The sequence below is a fragment of the Indicator indicator genome, chromosome 1 (genome assembly GCF_027791375.1).
Source record: "Indicator indicator isolate 239-I01 chromosome 1, UM_Iind_1.1, whole genome shotgun sequence".
Lineage (NCBI taxonomy): Eukaryota > Metazoa > Chordata > Aves > Piciformes > Indicatoridae > Indicator > Indicator indicator.
Window position 1 is genome coordinate 118,268,010 of NC_072010.1, and position 23,403 is coordinate 118,291,412.

The 23,403-nt window shown below is 44.1% G+C and overlaps 1 protein-coding gene across 1 annotated transcript in view; it reads left to right on the top strand.

Moving 5' to 3' along the window:
- PDXK (pyridoxal kinase) overlaps nucleotides 1-5,212 on the top strand; it is a 49,451-nt gene extending 44,239 nt beyond the window's left edge. Inside the window, exons 8-11 of the mRNA XM_054389730.1 lie at nucleotides 166-277; nucleotides 2,723-2,859; nucleotides 3,523-3,589; nucleotides 4,348-5,212. Coding sequence (XP_054245705.1) covers nucleotides 166-277; nucleotides 2,723-2,859; nucleotides 3,523-3,589; nucleotides 4,348-4,460 — 429 coding nt within the window. The 3' untranslated portion in view covers nucleotides 4,461-5,212. The remainder of the gene's footprint in view (nucleotides 1-165; nucleotides 278-2,722; nucleotides 2,860-3,522; nucleotides 3,590-4,347) is intronic.
- Nucleotides 5,213-23,403: the final 18,191 nt, after the last annotated feature.

Sequence of the window (23,403 nt, forward strand, 5' to 3'; positions counted from 1 at the left end):
AACAAACTCCTCTAACACAATGCATTCTTTGAATAGATACTTCTTTCTCTTCACAAAAGATGCCAAAATAAGATGCTTATCAAAAAAGCTCAGCACTATGAAACATGCAGGGTTTTGTCAACACATACTCCAGTCACTGATTCCTGCCTTTTTGCACTTGGAAAGGTAATGGATATGCTCCATGCCATGGGACCAGAGACTGTGGTGATCACAAGCTCAGATCTGCAGGCTTCTCTAGGAAACGACTACCTAATTGCTCTGGGAAGCCAAAGGAAAAGTAAGCCATGAACTCCTTTGTTAAACTCTGCTTTGTTTTAACCTGTTCCATGCTTTCAGTTACTTTTTTTTAGGAAGTTGTTTTATCAGGCCCATCTGTAGTCCATGGAAGGAATTTAGATCTCTAAATGAACTTGTCCTAGTATCAGTGGTTAAATGGGGAAGGCAAATTGAGAGCTGAGCTTGATTACAGCACAGGCATAGCCCTGCCCTCACCACAGTATCTGGATAATTTGAGGAGAACAGGGGTGGTGATGGCAAGCATGTGCCATTGACAGTCCAGTGATATCAGAGAGCTGTGAGAAAAAACAAGTCTGAAATGAATCTGGAAAATACAATCAGTAAGACAGCAGAGCTGTGCACAGGTACACCTACAACATAGCTCAGCAAAGATGCTTGTGCCAAGTCCTGAACTTCTGTGCAGCTCCTGGGCAAGTGGGCAGGGGGTACACAGGTAGTGGATATCCTATTTGAGGTTCACCAGGGCTGCTAAAGCCCCTAGTAGTGGCCCTGGCAAGTAGTAGTGGCATAACACAGGAACTTGGAACATTTTGAATACTTCTATGAAAAGCTTCACTGTCCTGTCAGCAGATTGTTCTTCTCTGATGGATTGTAAAATGTCCTTCCGCTGCTTCTTTGTGTCCTCTTCTTTACCATCACCAAAATGTGCTGTCTGAACTGTCAGAGGACCTGAGAAGGGCATACCATGTGGGATGGTGTATGATCTCATTTTGTTGTTCATTTAAGGGATCAAAATGTGGATATCACATTTGGACTCCAGAGAGACAAAATATTGCTTGATCTTAAAACAAATCCCCCTAAAAATCAGTCAGTGGATCTTGGCACTCAGTACATGCCAGGTCTGGAATAAGTCTGGTCATTCCAATAGTGATTAAAATATGGTACATAAAATCATAGAAATGTTTAAATTGGAAAAAAGCTCTAAGATCATCAAGTCCAACCATCAACCTGACATCACCATGGCCATTAAACCATGTCCCAAAGTGCCATGTCTACATGTTTCTGAACACTTCCAGGGACAGTGACTCCACCACTTCCTTGGGCAGCCTATTCCAATGCCTGACCACTCTTTCAGTAAAGAAATTTTTCCTGATATCCAACCTAAACTTCCCTGGTGCAGCTTGAGCCCATTTCCTCTCATTCTGTCACTTGATACTAGGGAGAAGAGACCAGCACCCACCTCACTTCAACCTCTTTTCAGGTAGTTGTAGAGAGCAATGAGGTCTCCCCTCAGCCTCCTTCAGACCAAACAATCACAGTTTCCTCGTCTCTCCTCATAAGACTTACTCTTCAGGCCCTTCACCAGTTTTCTTGCCCTTCTCTGGACTCACTCCTGCACCTCCATGTCCTTCTGAAGTGAGGAGTCCAAAACTGAACAAGTTTTTGAGGTGCGGCCTCACCAGTGCCAAGTACAGGGACACGATCACTTCCCTCCTACTGCTGGCCACACCATTCCTGATACAGGCCAGGATGCTGCTGGCTTTCTTGGCCACCTGAGTGCACTGCTGGCTCATATTCAGGTGGCTGTCAACTAGCACCCTCAGGTCCTTTTCTGATGGACCTCCTCTGTACTTCCTCAACAACTGAGAACTCTATCGTTTTGTACTCTATCTTTTTGTGATCACTGTTCCCACGACAGCCTCAAATCATTACATCACCCACAAGTCCCTTCCCTCTTCACAAACAGCAGGTCCAGCAGGGTGCCTTCCCTGGTTGTCTCCCTCGCCAGCTGTGTAAGGAAGTTATCCTCCACACACTCTAGGAATCTCATGGACTACTCCCTCACTGCTGTGGTCTGTTTCAATTTCCTTGATGTCTGCTGGAAGTCCCCAGTGAGAACAAGGGCTAGTGATAGTGAGACTTCTCCCAGATGCCTAAAGAATATTTGGTCTCTTCATCTTGGGTGGGTGGTCTGTAACAGACCTCCACCAGGACATCTGCCTTGTTAGTCTTCCCTCTGATTCTTACCCATAAACCCTCAACCCTATCATCACCATCATTAACCTCAGTACAATCAAAACACTCCCTGAATCAAAATTTCTCTGCTGATACCTACAGCTGCTTGTGTACACCCATACAACCCAGAGATACTCTAGATTATGGTTTGGGATGCTCCATCTAGGATTCAGCAGTCTCCATAAATAAGCAGTTTGCTGAGCAAGCTGCTGCTGCTGTCTCAATGAAGATAGATGGCTGTCAATCCTTCATGTTCCTCTTAAGTGAAGTATGTGCAGTATGTGAGCTGTAAATGCTATCCCCACTTGGCAAAGTTCTGAAGGGCTGCACCTTTTAAAAGTGCTGGTACAAAGTTTACAGTACCCCTTAGCATCTCTATGTTCCAAACAACAAAAAAATTCAAATCTGGTGATCACTTTTAAATTATAGTAAGTGCTACTATATTAATTGACTCTTATCTGTGTTGCAGCTAAAGCAGATGGTACCAGGATAACACAAAGAATTCGATTGGAATCTCCTAAAGTAGATGCTGTCTTTGTTGGAACAGGAGACTTGTTTGCTGCTATGCTTCTGGCATGGACACATAAGCACCCAAACAATTTCAAGGTGTGGGAGAAGATACTAATCTCTCTGGGAGTTTAGACTAGGTGGTGGTAGTGGTGATGGCTATTGGTTTTTGATTGTTGGTGGTTGATAGTGGGGGGTGGTGGTGGGTGGTTGTTGTTATTAACTTTATTTATTTGTTTGTTATTACCATTATTATTACTGTTAATCTATGACATTATATGAAGCCTCTCTTCTGTTTTGTTTTTTTTCCTCACCTCAGAGGGAAAAAAACAAAACAAAAAAAACTCAAACAAACCCCCCAGAATTTCTCTTTTGCCAAAGCATTTTAGGTAATAAAACTTCAGGAGGTTACGTTTCAGTTACATGGATTTGCCGGATAAGATGTTGCTCTCTCTCTGGGGAGAGAGACTGCATGCATGTTTTTATTTTTTACCCTCACTTCATAACAAGCATTGAAAATTGTTGATTAGATCTATTTCTTTCCCTTAACCACATAGAGTCCTCAATGTCAATGGTTTCTAATGCCTGTTTTGGGAGAATTAGACTCTAAGACTTTTCCCCAAACACTACTTTACATAGCTGCCATCTCGTTTGCGTCTTGTCAGCCATGTTTGCCTCTTAATAGCAGTGTTTTTACAAGAATAAGATTAATCTAGGCAGCTGAAACCTAAACTGAAGCCTAAATACATTATATTAATGCAGATGGCATGTGAAAAGACTGTGTCAGCCATGCAACATGTTCTGCAAAGGACCATTAAGAGCGCAAAAGGTAATTTTTTCAAGCCTTGTTCGTTTGCTCGGTCTGGATTTGCATCAGAAGCAGCATTCCAACAGCTTTCTGAGTTTCCTGGCTAAAGGCAGCTCTCAATGCAGAAGCAGTCAGAGAATTTACAGAGGGAGAGCTTATTAGTCTTGTCAGTGTATGTTCCTTATTGTGTCATCCAAGCCTATTGTTGACAGTACCCAACTGAAGATGTCACTATTCAGCTTGTAGTGGGACTGCTGTCATACTGGCTGATCTTGACTGCTTTGTAAGACAGTGGCAGAAGAACTTGAGGAAATGCTGAGTGTGCAAGAGAGTTTCTGTTTTAAGCATAGCTTGCTCACTTTCCCTTTGAGTGCATGTGTTTAGTATTGAAAGGGATTTATCAAGTAATAATAAACTGCTGTACTGGGCACGTGAGAAGCAATCATTATTTTATTTTAATGTTTTCTTTCTGCTTCTCTGCCCTTGGAGTTCCCATGTCTTTCAGTTCCCAAGGAGATCCAGATGGGAGCTGGGGGTTCTAGGAGGATGTCTGTGTCGTTTCCAATTAACAGAGCAGTGTTTCTTTCTTGGAGAGAGGTGCATAAAAGAAATGACAGTGCTGACCTTCATCTTCCACCTTGGAAGCTTTTAGCAGGGGGACAGTAAGGGAGACTGGGGAGGAGAGGAGAGTGGAAAAAAATAGAGGAGTAACACAACAGTGTAACTTGCTTCTTTTTATGCTGCTATTTCTAATTATGTTCTGATGTCATCTTTTTTAGCACAAGCTGGAGAAGGAAACAAACCAAACTCAGCCCAGCTGGAACTGAGAATGGTCCAAAGCAAAAAGGACATAGAAAACCCTGAGATCATAGTGAAGGCCACCGTGTTATAAAGGCTGCATGTCTCCAATAACGCACAATGTATCGATGTCCTCATTTCTTTCCTGTAAATTGTAATATTTGCCTTAGATCTGTGACAGAAACCTGACTTTCATGAAATAGTGCCCAGCATAGGCAGATATCCACTCTCAAACATATGTGCTGGCCTTGCTCAGTTTTAAACACAAAACAGCTAGTGTGCATTGAAGCATATTACCAGGTATCAAAATGGCTGTCAAATTCGCTTAGTCTGTGTAATTACCCAGGGCAAGAGAGTATCGTGTTCCTGCCTTGCCAAAGACCTCAGATGTGAATTTGCTAATGGAATGCTTGACTGACTGGAGAATATATTTCAAGGTGGCATCTAGTGCCAATGGAGCTCGCTCCATGCTCCCTTTTCTTGGAGATGCCAGGTTACCTACTCTGGTATTCGGTATCTCAGCTGCTATGAAACTACGCAGGGTTAAAACTACACACAAAGTTCTGGTTGTGTGTAGGAGTACTTTGAAGATGTTTGGTGTTTAAGTACTCTGAAGTGACCTTGAGGTGTCATTCATGTTACTTATAACTGCTCCTGTTTCCTTGTCTATGAACAGCTGCACAGTTTCAGTTTTTGCAGGTACTGGCTGCTCTTTTCTAACCTCTCTAGGTGCCCATATGATTTTCTTCCAAAACTGCTCCATAAACATCTTCATTAATAAGATAATCTTCTTTATGCAGTAGCACTGATTAGAAGTTTGTAGTTCTACCTCCAAGGCCAGTTTGAGTCTTTGTTTAGTTTTTAGCTCTAAGCACAAGCATTCTGTAAGGACAGAAGAGAAAGGAGCTCTTACCCTGAAAGCTGGCTACCCTACTATGTTCTTCATGGGCAGATGTATTTACAACCTGTAAAGGCCACTTCCACCTAACAATACTGAGCACTGTTGGCAGGCTTAGCAATGAAGCAATGTGGTAAAAGTAACATTTTTAGTTTAATGAGCTTTAGTAAGTTACCTGTGTTTACCACATACAGAGAAACATACAAGTGAAGTTGTTTAGAATGCCATGCTGCCTAGAGATGACAGAAATTCATTATTATTACAATTAGTACATCTTTATTACAAAATTCTGCTTAATAAGGCTTCAAAATGAGATTCTACCATTCTGTGGATCTGTGATTCAGCATCCTGTACATCACAGTCACATACATTACACCAGCAGGGCAGATACGCTGATAGGTACTGACCCCTTGTACTTCTGTATGATTTCTGTATGGGATTGAGGATCTTGCTTCTCCCAAGCTGAGGTCTAGTGTGGGATTAGATATCAAGTTTCAGTTTTTGAGCATCATTTGTCTCAGACAGCATAGGGAGAATAAAATTGCATTTCAGCTTGCAGTGACATGAAGCAAATTTGCATTAGAGGAAAGGGCTGAGTTTTTCTTGATTACCTGAGAGTGCTCAGGAAACATGCTCTTGTTTATCTCCCACAGACCTTTCCTGCATCTTCCTCATCACACCTTCCTAACACACAGTGTCACTTGTATAGCTTGCAAGTCGCCAGAGAGCTGATTGGTTTCACCTAATAGAAGAGTAATTTATCCTTAAAGTGAATTTTTAGCTGAACAGATTTTCTTTTCATAGAGTAAAAATGAATAATGCATTTCTGAAATCCATCATTTTTAATATCTCTGAAGCAAATGAAATTTGAGAGATAAATATTTTTTGCAGTAAATATAAGAGGCAGACTTCAAGGCTTTCATTCCAACAACTAATAATCACATTGTTTCCTCTCATGCATTTGGCATTAAATATGAAAGAAAAAAAAACAAACCAACCAAAAAAAACCCAACATAGAGAATTTTAAGGGGGGAAAAAAAATCAGCATAAATGAGTTACAGAGTGTGGCTCTATTGCCACAGCTTTTAGTTACCACTGCCATGAAATAATTTTCAAGCAATAATAATTTTGGTGATGTGAGCAGTTGCTAAAATTAGCAGTCAGTAACAAAGAAGAGCCCGTGGCTGATATCCAACATGTGAAAAGATGTGAACTCTCTTTAACACTGTGTATAAATATCTGATGAGAAAAGCAGTGAAGAAGAAGGAGCCAGGCTCTTCTCAGTGGTGCCCAATGAAAGGATAACACACAATGGGGACAAAATGAAATACAGGAAATTCCATTTAAACCTAAAAAACAAAAATGTAGCTCACTGAGGGTGATCAAACATTGGGACAGACTGTCCAGAGAGGTTGTGGAGTCTCTGTCCTTGGAGATACTCAGAACCTTACTGAATGTGGTCCTGAGCAACTCGCTGTACTTGACCCTGATTGTGCTAGGTTGGACAAGACGATCTCCAGAGGTCTCTTTCAACCTCAACCATTCTGTGATTTTTGTGAAGTACAATGAATTGCCTTTCTTGCTGTATTTTTTAATTGATGCAACTATTTTTTTTTCTTTCTGACATGCCAACTTCCAGATAGGCTGGAAAACAGCTCAGTAGCTCAGTACTAATAATTTGCCTCTTTTTTTTAGACAACTTGCTTTTTGCTTGGGCAGTTGTGGCAGGAATACAGTTGCCTTTTTAAAGACGGTTGCTTTCAGCAAAAACATTTAAATATTATATCTGGTGATGCATTTCAGCAGTTGAACACAAAAGGATTTTAACTGTTTTTAACACTGACTAAAGCAGCGTTGCATGCCGTGTTCCAAACATAACTATGAGTTTATTTATCTTTATAAAATGAGACTATTTCACATGGAAGTGTACAATCTCTACTATCGTCTTAGGAAGAAAGTGTTAAGATACTCAACTTCCCTGCCTGTATCTATCATGGTCCACTTTATGGGATTATGGTTGACACCCTTACCCAGCTGTATCCAGTTTTGCACTTTCTGTGGGTCACATACAAAAATCTTCAGATGGCTAAGAATTGAAGCTATTCCAAAAGCAGTTCACATGACATTTGATTTCTGCAGTCCGTGGTTCCACCACTCATCATACCTGGGTCTGGAAGTGGCTCCTGGTGCACTGCCTCTGATAGCCAGGGCTGTGGATTGCCCAGCACCCCTTGCACCAGCATTAGCTTCATAGCCAGTCATGTAACATGGCATGGCTTGGGAGCTGCATGGGGCTGAATTGAGAACCACATGTTGGCCATCCCTGCACTAGTGCAGTGCAAAAGTTTTAGGCTCTTTGGTTCTTTACATCAGGGGATCAACGGGAGAGAAATCCTCAACTTACTTTTTATAAGCAGCAATAAAAATGCACTTCCAAAATGTGCTGTCATAGGAACTTTACCTGCTGTAAGCATGGACTGCAGAAAAGCCCTTTGAGTAAGTATTTAGCACCTTTTTTTTTGGCCATTAAATAAAATAGACTTTCTGCAAGGGAATTGAGAGAAAGGCAAGGGCTGGTTTTCTCTGAAATAAAGAAGCCTAGAATTTAGGAAACTTAAAGCTACCTTGGAAACAAGGTTTTGTTTGTGAACCATAGAAGGGAAAGTGTATTTGTTGGAGCAGCTCATACCTGTCAGGTGTGATCCTTTCTCACTGCTTCAGTGAAGGGGTTGGTTCAATAATTCACACCTTCCTTAGAATCTGTGGCATATCCATGTTAGCAAAAAGAAGGGGTACTAATGTGCTCAGTCTGCCAAAGTTCATATTTTGCAGCAGCTACATTCTCTAGCAGTAGGCTGCTAGCTGCTTCTGCTTGAGTCTCTGGGAGGTTGCTTATGTGCTGTTGGCTTTAAATTCCCACTGACCTGATCTAAATTAGGTCAGGTTTGTGTCTTCAGTGAAGAATTGGGCTTACCATCTCTTGCCAGGAACAAACATCAGAAAATATCTGTAAATATGTTCTGTAGTTAACTTTCTGTAGTCCTCCCAGGCTGATAGATATTTTTAAATGTCAGGGTATACTTGCATAATACTTGGGTGCAGTTCACAGTCACAAGTGCTTTTTCATGATGTTTGCAGAACAAAATTCAAAGACTCAGCACAGTCCTGTGCAATCTTTTATTCCCCCTTCTCCTCACAGATAGAATATCTGTATCTATTTCTGAGTTCACACTGTCTCTTTGATGCAGTTGAAAATTGTATTGATATTAGGCAGCTTCTCTTTATTTACGGGCTTGGAGGAGACTTATCAGGGCTCTCTGGTCCACCTGCAGACCCTTAGATAAAGAACAATGTTTAGTTTAAACCAGTTTAGGTCCAGTTTACAGAAGAACAAGCACTTTAGCCAAGAGAGTGGAATGAGTAACTAATGGATAATCTTCCATGACCGTCCTAACAGCATGAAAGGTGTCTGTAACCCACCAGTCATCGGTTAGGGCACTGCGAACTTCACTGCCACACTTCCTCCCTTATGCACATGTGAAGTTAGCAGCTAAGGACACTTCTCATGCTGAAGTACACATACACACAGGAGCAGCGAATGCTTTCTGTTTGCATCCAGTCAACTTCCTCACCATCTTTTTCTTTTTTTTTTTTTTTTCTTTTTCTCACTTACTAAAGCAATCTGTGTTGGATCTCTTTTTTTCTGGAATGAACTTTGCAGTGTATGTGGTCAGCCATTTTGATTACTGCAAGTGCACTCATCTGTGGAGCCATTGTGCAGGAGAGACCAAAAGTCATTTACAAATGATCTACTCTATTCTGGGCCTGGATTAGTCTCCACTTGCTTAATATTCCCATGTACATCTTAGGGAGACATGCATAAAGATACTGTGCTGAAACCAATGCTATTCACACTTGATAAAAATGTTTATGAAGTCTGCAGTCTGGATTGCTAACAATGTGGGAGAAATCTATAATCAACGTGTTATACAAAGGAATTGGATGACCAATGTTTCCAGCTACTTGTACTGCCTTTGAGTATCTTACCTGTGTCTTGATTGGATGATGTTAATTTGTTGTCTGAGACTCTTCTGGTGATTGTATTGATTTATTTTATTTTAAGATATGTTGCAAGAAAGATTGTAATAAAAGCATCTACGTTTTAATATACCATGCACAGACAAATTGTTAGATGCTATTTTCGAACATGTTAATCATTTCAGAATTAAACAGAATAATAATAGATTAATAGACTTGCTGAATAATATGAGTGTAATTAGAAGTCCCCTTAGCTCCTAGTATGGAGAAAAGGTAGTTAGCAGAAGAGCACACATTTGTGCACTGTAATCATCTCACTGTAAGATAGTAGCTATGTGGAAATGAGTAACACCCTTTGGTGTCCTTTTAAATTGGCTTCATGGGAAGACAGCTGTTGGCATCCTGCACTACTGCTCTTGTATGCCTCTTACTTGCATGTGGAGGACCTCTTTGTGTTAGCTCTTTCTTCCTGCATACAAGGTGAGAAAGAGGGGCTTGGAAAAAGAACCACAACTCATTTTGAGGTCTGTTTCCTGTGCAGCATTTAGCTGCACTCCCCTTCACAGAATTTGTATTTTACTGCATAGGTTAGAGCAGGCAGGACTGTACAGTAGGAAATTGTTCCTGCATGTCAGAACAAGCGCTTCTGTCAGCCCTGCTCAGTCTCTGCTGTGGCGGTGTTTTACAAGAGGAAAAGAGCAGATACCTAGTTTAATCAGAGCCCTGCTTATTGGAGAAGGTGCTACATCATTATGCTTATGCCCAGTGGAGAAGTTTGCCTCATATTTATACTAAAGAAAACCACCTCTCCTGAGTAAAGATTCCTGACCATTTAGAGAGTACTTTTAGAGGCTGAGACATTGGTGTTACAGGTTTGGGTCACACAATGTTCCTCCATAAATGGAGGCACAACCTGTTCTTTTACATCCCCTTGCAGCCTTATTGGCTTGTTGACTGCTCATTCATCTCCTGTTAGAATCACAGGGTAAGGTTATTCACAGAACTGTTCTTCATGAAAGACATTTGCTTCTGGTAAGTGAGAGCCTACTGCTGAACAGTGTTGTAGCTTTCTAAAACGCAGCCATTACAGACACGTACCAGCCATGGAGACTAAACTTTGAGACGTTCAGTCACAGCCCCAAGATTAGCTCTTCTCTTTTAAGTAAATAAGTAAACCAGTGAGTTTATCCATGCATGCAGGAGCAGATTTAAGGTAAATCCATGAAGTTTAATCAGAAACTAGACAGGTGTCCTCTAACCACCTGTGGAAGGGCAGTGCATGCAGAATGCAAGGGAGCTGCGGTTGTCAGCAGGCTTTTTCAGGAAAGCCTAAGCTAGTTCTCAGGTTTTCCTGATGGGAAGAACGTGGTTTGGCTTTGAAGAACCTGCTTCACCAGGAAACCAGTGCCAGGTGACAGCCCCCGTGCCACCAGCCACCAGTTTGGTGCTTTTACTACTCCAGCAGCAGAGGCCCTCGAGGCAAAGGGGATGCTCTCAAGTATGCTCCTAAATAAGCACGCATTCCTGACTTGGCACCCACAGTAATAAACCCACAGTTTGCAGGGCAGTGAATAAGGCAGCACACGATTCAGAGAATACCAGCAATATGAGAGGCTGTGCCATATGTTCCCGCTGAACTCACATGTACTCCTTACCTATAGCCCTTGTGGTTGCATTGATATGTAGAAAAAAAACCCAATCTGTGTGTAGAAGAGTGTAATATCTGTACTCTGTGCGTGTGTGTGTGTGTATGTCGAAGCTTTATTTGCAGTCTGCTGGGGATGGGAAATGAAATTTGGGGGCTGGCTGTGTAGGCCTTCAGGATGTGAGCAGAAGGTCTTAAAGAATTATATTTTTATAGATTGTGCTGAAGCTTTGGGTCCCAGCCACACCTAGCCTGTTCTTCCAGAAAAGTCAAATGGTTAGGAAAGAGAGTCAGGTGGCTGTAATACAGTAGGGATAGTACAACCCCACCAGCCCTGGACAAACTGAATAACTTAATAAAAGATGCCTTTTGAAGTAATATTTTTTTAGTGCTGAATTGTTTAAAACAAATAAATGTTTATGAGCAAACTTTCTATGTACTTAAAGTTCGTGTGGTGCTTTGTACTGACTAGGTGGACCTGTTACACGTTTACACATCCTACTGATTGTCCTCGAGGCATACGTAGTAATTCAGTGATTTTTATGCCAGAAAAGCAGTGAAGTTCTGTGTAATAGCAAACTATTTAATTTCTCATGAAACTGTAAGCTTTTTGTAGTGTTTGTGTATATTTCCTGGTTGGCTTTTCCAGGTTGTATTCTTTCTGCAGTAAGGCTCGTGTGCTTGATTGTAGAGAAAGGCAGTAGGATGGTAGATACCATTGGTTAAAAAGAAAACCCTAAATATTGCTACCTTATCCATTGTGATAAGGAAGTTGTGGCATAAGCCTGAAATGTAGTTTTTGCATTGGAGTACAATATCAAATATCTTCTTGGTGATGCTCAATGACAGAACAAGGGGCAATGGGAGGAAGTTGAGGCATAGGAAGTTCTTCACTGTGAGGGTGACAGAACACTGGAACAGGCTGCTCAGGGGGATTGTGAAGTCTCCCTCTCTGGAGATATTCAAGACCTGCCTGGATGAGTTCCTGTGTGATCTGGTAGAGGTGATCCTGTTCTGACAGGGGGGTTGGACCAGATGATCTTTTGCAGTCCCTTCTAGCCCCTAACACTCTGTGATTCTGTGAAATACATCTAGAGCAGGCTAAAAATGGGTGAGGGATTTGTTTATTTAATTAAATAAGGCTGGAGGGTCTTACAGGTGCTTAATAGTGACATAGAAATGGACAAGACAAGACCGGAACAAAAGGAGCTTGTTCCCATTTTATGAACCTTGCCAAGCTAAATTCGTAGCTTGTGCTGAATGCATGCAAAGCTAAATGGCAGAAAGTAAAGATTTTGTCCTTGCAGTTTGTCAGTTGTGATAACGTGGAGAATTTTAGTAGGGTGATCTGAATTTAAATTCATCAATATTAGCTTCCAGAAGAGTTGAGTTCCCAAGAAATCCCATTCAGTCAAAAGGCAAGCTGTTAGCATGTCTGAGAACCAGAGCATGACTTTCTCATCTTGCTGTACTTACTTGAGTCTTTGTTTCTTATTGCTGGGACACCAAAGCTAAAGCACAGCCATGCATACATTTCATTTAATTTAATTTTACTTTTATTTGGTTGTCATTTGGGGGCCTCTCTAGAAATTGCTAAGATCTGCAGCATAAATCAGTTTGCAGAGTGTGGCCTTCTGCTGAATGTTGTGCCCCAGCCATGACAGTTGATGATCTGGAAAAAATGAACATCATTTATTATGTCTCTTTTGAGAAACATGGCAGCATCCTCACCACACTTCTCAATAAATCACTACTGCAAAAAATAGAGCAGCATTTATCAGAAGTTTTTCTCTCAAAAGTTCCTGAGTTCTGGATATGTTAAAATAAGTACTTCTGCTTTGCTGAGTTAGCAAGAAAAATGCCACCAGGATAAACATTGCATTGTCATGGAGAGAGGCAGTGGAAGGGAACAGCTGTGTTTTGCATGCTTCACTGTACTTGAATTTTCCTCCCTTGGAAACCAGTGGGCACAATATACCTGTGGTGGCTGCAGAGTGACTCTTTTGCCTGCAACTTCCCCAGGGGAAAAATGCAGAGGAGTTGCTCTCAGCAAATGGGAGATGAGGTCTGTGTGAAGTTGTTGGCCTGTTCATTTCCAAGTTCTGTACCAAAACTCTGGTTTAGCACAACTCTGTATGCACTTGAAAGTGTGTGATGAACAGCACACTGCTCTCCTGACTGTGGTGTAAGGTGGAAAGGTTGTCATTCTTCTCCCTGTTTTAGGAACCTAGTTTAGCAGTGTAATTCCCTTAGACTTCCATCTATCATCTGTGAGGAACAAAAGACTCTAAAAGTGAATTCTTTGAATGACTTAGGATAGGCTCTTGTTCTCTGGGAAAGAAAGGGAGAAAATTTTTGGCTGGTATGGTAGATCTATCACGTCCAGCTCAGCCACACCATAAAACTACCCCATCACTTGTGCTGGCCTTGGTACTTGCCTGTGCCTGTACCAAGTGAAGTGAAGAAGCTAGAACCACTGGGGAATTTATCCAGCCCAACCCCCTGAAGGTTTCACCTCTTGTAGTTCTGTTAACCTTCTCATCCTGGGAACAGGTGGGTGCTTGTGCTACTGCTAGGGAGGGAGCCTGTAGATGGAGCTGGACAAAACTGGGGAGAATGTGGTTGGTTGTCTCTTTTCCTGGCAGTGAGATGCTGGGTGAACAGAGCCTAACTGCAAAGCTGCACTGTTAGTGGTAGAGAGAGTAAGTCTTTGTCAGTTAAGTGCTTGAACAAAGAGCTATGGATTTAGTAATCTGAGTTTGGTGTTCTCAACCCTACCCATCCTTCATATCACAAAAAGATTATAATACTTGAAGATTTTCTGTGAGTGTTTTTAATGATCTCTATGATGCTCGTGCCCAGCAGAGTATAAAATAGCATAGAATCAAGCAGTTTTCTAAGTAGGGAACACAGGAGGAAGATTCAGGTGGAGAAAGTTTTCAAGTCTGCTTTTGCAGCACTTGCATGGAGTCAGAATTGTCCAGGTCTGGCTCTTTTATGTCCTGTCCCCTTTAAGTAAGGAAGAAATCACATAAGAAAGTAAATAAATAGGGGAGTTACCAAGGAATTTAAGTGGCATTGGTTTTTCTTTTTGCCTACTGATTTTTCTATCTCATCACACCAGAAGTCTCCAGTTCATAAGGGATTTCGGAAGGCTGCCTTGCCAAGCTGTGTGATACAGCCTGTCACAGCTGGTTTTGGAACACAGCATGCTGCTTGTGACACGCTTGTGACAAATGGCATGGGGATGCCACCTGTGCTGTGGGCTGCATGTAGCACAGCACAAGTCTTCACCTGCCCTCATACGTGCTGTATGTGTACACATGCCTTGCTGGGGAGGGAAATGGGAGGGCTTGTTGCTGAAGATGCGACATTGGAAGGAAACGCTGGAGGGTTTAGCACCATCCAGTGATCTTGTCATTTGCTGTTGGTGATGGTTAGTGCAATGTATCCCTCTCATTATTGTTTGCTTTCTGGAAGATGGGAGGGTAGCAGCCTACATGCCATTCCAGTATGCTTTTAGCTGGCTGAATGGGAAATACAAATCACGTTTGTAAAAAATGGATGGGAGGGATCGCCATAACTTTGCCCAAGATCTAAGTGAGTAGAGAAAAATTGGAGGTTTGTCTCTAATTCAGAAAGGACTCAACACTGACCAAATGAGTGCCATGTCTTCAGTGGGCAGTAGCATCTGGAAAAGGCCAATATTTAGGGTTTTTACCCAAAGCACATTTAGTCCTGCTCTACTGTTTAGTGCGAACACCCAGTGCAGATGCTACCAGAGCCTCATCTCGTGGAGTAATGCTGTGATAAAGAATGTGGTTTTCTTGTGAAAGTCTTAACCTCTTCTTATGAAAACAATGCATAACTCAGTATTTTCATGGTGTATAAGTGAAATGTAATTTTTTTTTCCAATAAAATGTATTTCCTTTCCTAAATGGTTGGATTTTTTTCTTCATGATGTTTCTCTTTCCCTAGTTAAACTGGAATGTCTGGCTTTACAGGAGATGATAACTGTAGTACTCATTTGCTGGGTTTGTCCTGCCTCTTGCAAATGCCTGGTGAGTTACCTGGAGCTGAGCCTCGTGCCCATCCTGCTCTGTGTTGCCTCTTAGAATCATAGAACGGTCTGGATTGGAAGGGACCTCCAAAGCTCATCTAGTCCAACCCCTGCTGAAGTCAGCAGGGACATCCCCAACTAGATCAGGCTGCCCAGAGCCCTGTCAAGCCTCACCTTGAATATCTCCAGGGATGGGGCCCCAACCACCTCCCTGGGCAACCTGTTCCAGTGTTCCACCACCCTCATAGTAAAGAACCTGTTCCTAACATCCAACCTAAATCTGCTCTTCTCTAGTTTGAAGTCATTGCCCCTCGTCCTATCACTCCAGGCCTTCATGAACAGTCTCTCTCCAGCCTTCTTGTAGGCCCCCTTAAGGTGCTGCAAGGTTGCTATTAGGTCTCCCCAGAGCCTTCTTTTCTCCAGGCTGAACAACCCCAGCTCCCTCAGCCTGTCCTTGTAGCAGAGGTTTTCCAACCCCCTGATCATGTTCATGGCCTTCCTCTGGACCTGCTTCATCAGGTCCATGTCCTTCCTATACTGAAGGCTCCAGAGCTGGAGGCAGTACTCCAGGTGAGGTCTCACCAGAGCAGAGCAAAGTGGCAGAATCACCTCTCTGGATCTGCTGGCCACACATCTTTTGATGCAGCCCAGGATGTGATTGGCTCTTCTCTGCTTCCTTTCCACCCCGGGAGCTGCAGCATGTGGCAGTGCACACAAAACCCCTCCCTGCCTCCCTGAAGATGGGATGGGGGGGAAACAGCTAGGCTGGGATGAAGGCAGCCAGCGGAGAGATACATCCCCCTTCCATGTGGATTGGTGGATTCACATGGGCCCTTCCTCCAAGCCACGTGTCCTGCCAGGCACAAACCCCATGCAGAGCCAAGTCTGGGTATGTTTTGGGCATGTTTAAGCAGAGAACTGATGGTTATCAGTTCTAGCCTTTGTCTGGTGACAATGCCAACACAAATTAGTTAGCTGTATTAAAACAGGTGAGCTGCAGAGAGTAGGAGGCTCGTCTCTCTTGGGTTTTCCCCACCACCCACGTGGATTATAAGCAGCTGCAGCAGTTCAGGAAGATTTTCTGATAAAAAGAGACAAAAGAGAAATTCCTACAACCAGCAAACAGCATTGTGAGTAATTGATATATTCCTAAAGTCTCCAGGACATTCCTGCCTTTTGTTAGTAAGGGTATCATACTGCTTTGGGATTTGTCTTTTCCAAATAGTGTTTCTCAAACTACTTGTAACCATTCCTATGTTGTGAAGATATTCTCAACTGAAGACAGAACCTTTGTAATCTTTAATAACTTTTGTATGCAGTTATGTGGGAGGTGGAGCCAAATTAATAAATAATTTCTATTTTTATTAATTCCCTGCCTTGTCCCTCTTTATTCGTAACAGGCAGTGACTACTGCAGCCAGCCAGGGCTTTCCTCCTGAGAATCCCACACAAGGAAATTTCTCTCCTCAATGCAGTGCCTTGCTGTTGCTGCCAATTATCCCCCACTTCCTGCAGCTCTGGGTAATTTAAAATAGTTATTGTGAAGGATTCCTAAAATCCAGAAGGAAAGTAGTCCTGTTTGTGCCAGGGCATTTCGAAACCTCACCATGAGGAATAGGGTTACATAAATCATGGTGGATTCCTGTGGGCATTTTGGGTATTTATGTAGCTTCTGTTTGCAGTTACTGAGGTTTTGCTGGTTGTAAATTATGTGGTAAGAATGGGCAGTAAATCTCAGGCCAGCATCAGAAGGGGGCCTAGCCTGCCAGCTGCTGCTTGGTTAGGTATCCTGAATGGCAGGCCAAGAGGAGAAGTTTAACAACCTGATTCTGTCTTGTGAGCCTTGATTTATTCCATTTTATTTATATGACTAATACAGACATTCTGTGAATGCTAATCCCAGATGCAGATGTGCTCTTGATTGATGAAGATGTCTCCCTCCTAATGATCTCACTACATCTATCATCACAGGAGAGAACAAAGCATGAGGGTAGAATGGACTATTTCACATGGAAGGGATCTACACCAAACATCTGGTCCAGCTGCCTGACCACTGCACAGCTGACCAAAGTATGCTGTTAATGTTACTGTCCAAATGCCTTTTAAACACTGACAGGCTTGGGGCACAGGAAGCCTCTTCCAGTGTTTGACCACCCTCTCAGTAAAGAAATGCTTCCTGATGTCCACACTAAACCTCCCCTGCTGGAGCTTTGAACTATTCCCATGTGTCCTGTCACTGGATGCCAGGGAGAAGAGATCAGCACCTCTCTCTCAATGTCCCCTCCTCAGGAAGCTGCAGAGAGCAATGAGGTCACTTCTCAGCCTCATTTTCTCCAAACTGGACAAGCCCAAAGTTTTTAGCTGCTTCTCCAGGGACACTGCCTTGCAGCCCTTTCACCTGCTTTGTTGCCCTGCTCTGGATGCATTGAAGGGCCTTCACCATCCTTCTTAAATTGTGGGGCCTAGAACTATACACACTATTCCAGGTGAGGCCACACCACCCCTGAATACAGTGGGATCATCACCTCTAGCTATTTGGACTAGCTGGTTACACTCTGATGCACCCCATGATGTGATTTGCCCTTCTGGCTGCCAGGGCACACTACTGGCTCATACTGAGCCTGCTGCCAACCATCACTCCTGGATTCCCTTCTGCAGGGCTGCTCTCCAGCCACCTCTCTCCTGATCTGTGTATGTGCTCAGTGCTACTGTGTCCCAGGTGCAGGATCTGGCATTTGGACTTTCCAGATTTCATCCCATTATTCACAGCCCACTTCTCAGATCTGTCTAGATCCCTCTGAAAGGCTTCTTGTCCCTTAAAAGAGTCAACAGCACCTCTCAGTTTGGTATCATCAGCAAACTTGATAATGTTACATTGAACTGACACAGCTGATCCTTTCTGATGGCAGTGTCCACAAATGGAAAGTCACTGTTCCCACACTTGTGGTCCTCTGAATCAGGGCACCAGGCAGCCCAAGGTCTATCAATATTATTATAGGTCAAGGGAAAAAATACACTGAATGCCTCTGCTTTCTCTTCACCCTTATAGTCAGATGCCTACCCTCTGCAAGTATCAGTCCAGTGTTCTCCTTAGGCCTCCTCTTACTATTAACACACTTTAAAAAGCCCTTTAGGACATAACAGTGTCCAGTTTCAAGTCTAGTTGAGCCCTTTGTGTCTTCTCCTTGTGCGTATTACAGCTCTGTGATCTTCCTGCAAAGCCTGACCTCACTTACAGACATCATACAATTTATTTGTCTTCTTAAGCTCCATGAGGAGCTCCCCTTTCAGACAGGATGGCCTTCTACTCCACCTGCTTGACTTATGACTCAGTGGAATTGCCTGCTCCTGTGCTTCTAAAAGGTGGTTCTTAAAGACTGACCAACACTCGTGGACTCTGGAGCCCTCAAAAGCAAATTTCAAGAGTACTCTGCTAAATAGTTCCCTGAATTGCTTAACATTTACTCTCCTGAAGTCCAGGATAGCAACTCTGCTGTCTTTTTTTTTCTCATTGCACTGAAAACATTAAACCAAGCCATTCCATGATCACTGTGCCCAAGACAGCCACCCATCAACATCTGCCCCACAAGTCGTGGAGAAGAGGAGGCTCAGGGGAGACCTGAAGGGAGATTGGTGAGACTCTGGAAGAGTGCTACCTCCTCCTGGGGAAATGTAGCAGAGCTTCTACCAAGTCCCTCTGCAGCAGAGGGGTCTACTACATGCTCTCTGTATCACCCAGTTCCTCCTGCCCACCATCCCAGAAATACAATCTAGGAGTGGGGCATGGGTGTATCCCAGCCTGTGGGGGAATCTGTGTGGCCAGCATGAGACACATGGCTCCCACCAAAAAAAAAAAGGAGTGTCTCCTGGAAAAAAGGAGCAGCCCATGCACAGAAAGTCACCAGGGCAGGGAAGTCTTTCCCTGAACCAGCAGCAGCCTGGGTTGCTGCCAGCTGGGTGTCAAATGCTGTTCTTGCTGTGTCTTCTGCAGGTTCAAATGCTGCCATCCTGGTGTAGGGACTGAGCCATCACGCTGCTCATCATTTTGAGTGGTCTGAAGAGAGGGAGAGGCAGTGAAGCTGGCAGGCTACAGGAGCTGTGACAGGACCAGGCAGTGAGGGGGGAACAAAATGAAAGGAGGAAAAGACATAGGAGGGAGGTGTAATTCCAGGGAGTGTTTTTTGATGTGTCTCAACTTCTGAACAGGGAGGTCAGAACTGCTGCAGAAAGGCCACTTTCTGCCTTTGAGCTCTACTCATTCTCCTTGTGCCCCAAGGGCATTACTGCAGATGGAAGGAGCTGGAGGCCTCCAGTTCTTGTGGCAGCCATGGACTGTGGCTCCCCAAAGCTGAGCCCTGCCCACAGAGCTGGCAGGTTAGCCCTGCCATAGAAATGTGGTGGATTCCTTTTCTTGTTTTCCTCTGGTGAATATGGTTAGTTTCAAACACAACAGAAGACTGTTGCAGGCTGCACAACCAAGAGGAAATTTTAAGAATTAATAAAAGCTGCCACCATGTCCACACCCCTTTGCCTCAATTTTATTCCAAAGACTAGCTTGAATAATAAGCAAATAGGGGTAAAAAAATGAACAGAAGAGCAAGGCACAGCATTGCAGCCTTTTAAATGGAGCTGAATTATGAATCATGTCTAGCAAACGGCTTCAGGAAGGCTGGAAAGCCATGGCATTATTCATAATGCTCGTTAGCTCTGCCTGCTAAGACAAAGGCAATTAAATTTCCTGCTTTCAGCAATACCTTAACTGCAGGGAAGCCAGAGAGGAGCTAACAATCCCTTTCACTGGTACCCAGCATCTAGCATTTCACAGCTGGGTCCCAGATGCTGATGGCAATGATACAGCACCAACTCACTCCTGTGTCTTCAGCCTGGGCTCCTACACCTGGAGTTTTTAAGCTATGTTGTTGATCCAGCAAGCCTGCCCGAGGGCAAGGAAAAAGAATAAATTACTAATGCTAGTAAAGGTTAAGTTTTGTGTTTAATGTTTAAACAAAGTGTTGATAAATTAGCACTACAAAAGCACAGGTGCCCTTGGCAGTAAGAACAAACGTGCCGAAATGAGCTAAGGCCCACTCTTAGAGGTCATCAATGTTATTCCCTGGAACTGATTAATTCTTGAGACTTTGTCTTTCTTACCCCACTGGTACAACTCAGGTCCTTGCATCTTCTGAACAAGCAGCCAGTTCAGCAGCTCTGGCTGCACCAGGTTCTACATTCCTCAGAGGGGTCAGAGTGACAGGGGCAGGGAGAGATGAGGTTTTCAGGTGTAATGAATTTTCCAAGAACTCTGCTAGTTAAATAGTTCAAAGCAACTGAGGATGCAGCTACCTGGCAGTGAAGGTGGACCCAGCACTGGGCTGCTGTGGCCATGCCAACCCATGCCCCTTACCCTCAGAGCCTTGCTTTCAGCTAGCAAAGAAGCTCATGGTGAGCTGTTTCAAGGAGCTGATCTTGCTGGAAACTACAACTACTGAAAAAAAAGCATAACTTTTCAGCTGGACCAGTTGTCTGAGCTGCCATGCTGCCAGAAGCAGCACAGGCACAAAAGGGCAAGGTCAAGGGGGGAGAGCAAAGAGTGACTGCCCACAGCATTTTGGTGCCAGTGGGGACCAACACATCACACCAGGTGCTCCAGGTGTCAGCCAGAGCAGTGTCACTGAGCTGTTCAACCTGACCTCAGGACAGAGCCTTTTCCTCATTTTCATTCACCAAAGATCTCCACCTATTTACTCCCTTCAACCAAGCTGAAATCAGCCCACACAGACAAGCAGCACATGTGAGAATGGACATCTAGACGTGATGTGCTTTAGAATCATAAAATGGAATAGACCTCTAAGTTCATGAAGTTCAATCACTGACCTAACCATGTCTGAAGTGTTATATCTACACATTTTTGACCACTTACAGGGATGGTGATTCTACCAACTCCCTGCCAGCCTATTCCAATGCCTGACCAAAGGCATCAGAAAGATGAGGTTGGAAAATTTATCTGAAAACTCCTACCAGGAGGAGAAAAAGATGTTTGTTTATTGTGCCCAAAATAGTCAACATGGCTACAAAGGTCTTTAAGCAAGTCCATCACATCAGTTTAAGAAATTGCTTGGGATCTCATCCTCAAAGCTTCTCTGAATTTTGTTTTCTTCCTTGAGCAAGCTGAGGAGTTGTTGCACAGTTTCCTGGGAGATACGCAGGAGGGTGCTCAGCAGAGAGCCTCTCCCTCATCCTCCAGCTGCTTGTGAGGTAGGAGCCAGAGTTTCCTCAGATTAGAATCATTGAATCAAAGAATTGTCAGGGTTGGAAGTGACCTCAAGGATCAGCTAGTTCCAACCCCTCTCACCATGGGCAGGGACACCTCACACTAGATCAGGTTGCTCAGAGCCACATCCAGCCTGGCCTTAAAAACCTCCAGGGATGGGGCTTCTACCACCTCCCTGGGCAACCTGTTCCAGTGTCTCACCACCTTCATGGTGAAGAATTTCTTCTTAACATCCAATCTGAATCTACAAATTTCTGTTTTTGCTCCAAATCCCTTCCCCTAGCCCTGCCTTAATAGCAAGGAGTGTGCCCTGAGTTCCCCAAAGTAGCCTTTCTGGGGCTGTGCCCCAGCAGGCTGCCCTGCTGACACCACACCCAGGTGGGTAAGAGCTGTTAATAACTGATTGGGCCACTAACAACTCATTAGCTGACTGGGAGGTCTTGGGCTAGGGGAGGGTCAAGTCTCAGCACAAAGGCTCTTTCTGCAGCAATCCTGGCATGTCCTGTAAAGACAGATAATGAGACCCTCACTGCCTATAGGTAGGTAGATGAGCTTAAGAGGTTCCTGACTTTCCTCTGGGACTAGGGACATGGTGATTTTGGGGTGACCCTGGAGGAGGGAGGTGACTTGTCCTCCCTGCCTTTGGGGAATATTGTGAGAGAACCTGGGTGGAGCTGACTTCTACTTTCTCCTGGGACTGTTTTATTGCCTGTTAAATGGCTTCCTGCAGAGCAGAGTAAGGCATGAAACAATAATGATGCAATAGCTGGGAAATAAAGCAGCTGCTGATTATTAGCTAAGAAATATTTGACTTTGTCATGGCCAAGTGCTCCGATGGTTGCCAACCAGCTCCTGCAAGGCACCCAGCAGGCAAACGATTCCCTGAGTTGGTCCCAGTGCCCCAGAGAGGACCTGGAGAGCTTCCTTCCCTCTGCTTCCTCCTTCTTGGAGACCCCTAGGAGCCACTCAACTATGAGGCTGCTCAGGACCACTCCTCCCTGAGGAGAGGGGTGTTCTTTATTTCTTGGGATGGAGGGTTATGTGTAATCCTAGGAGGGACCTGCCCAGGAATCCGCTCCTCTGCCCTGGGCCACATCTGTCTGCACTGGCATGGGGCTTAGGCTGTCCATACACTTGCCCACCACAGATCCACCTGCCCTTGTCAGCAGGGTACTAAGCTCCACTGGGAGCTTAGGCAGTGATTGAGGTTTGGTTTGCCTTTATGCTCTACTGCTGAAAAGGCAGCCAGGGACCCTCTGCTTGATTTCTGTTGACTAAGATGTCCATAAGCAGGCAGCACACTGGGGGGCATTTGCCATGCTCTGGAAGAGGAACAGGTGAGGTGCCTTGGTAAGATGAGTTCAACCTGCTAATGATGTGGAGAGAAGCTTTTGCTGAGCCACCAATCAGACTGACACCTCACTGTGTCCATGCAGGGCTCAGACCTCACAGTGTTGGAGACTGGACGGACAGATGGACAGAGGGAGCAGCAGTGGGTTGTGCTCTGCTGCCAGAAGAAAAGAGGGAAATGAATGAGCTTCTAGCTGCAAGCTGCCTTCATCTGAGCATTGCAGTGCTCTGGTCCTGTCCTGGTTTCTCTTACAGAGAGTCGAGTCCTGCTCCTGTCATTACCATGTTCCTATCACCTGCACCTGATGGAATCAAAGGGAAGGATTCCCTTCCCTTAGGACAAGCAGCTTAGCCTGTGTCCAGACTTTAGAGAATAAATCAGAGCTGGTCAGTCCTGGGATGTGCCTCTCTGGTCTGTCAGGGCTGAGGTGCTCACTTCTGCAGGTTTGATCTACCTCACTTGAGCAATGAACTCAGAAGAGCTGGACTGGTGCAGGTTTTGGGCCAGGTTGGACTAGTTTGCCAGCAAGGGCTGCTCTGTGCTGCTGTGCCCAGCTTCCTGTTATCACCTGTATTAGTTGGCTCAGGGAGGTTTGTGTTTGAGCTGTCACTTGCTCTGCTGTAATGACTCTGTAGCCTTACATTTTGATCACTTTGTACACGTTGCCTCTCACAACTGTACTAATAATTCTGGGGTGCTCAGGTACCTTGGTAACATGCACATATATGTGTGCAGACAGAGGCATTTGTCCCCTCATGCCACATGAACCAAATTT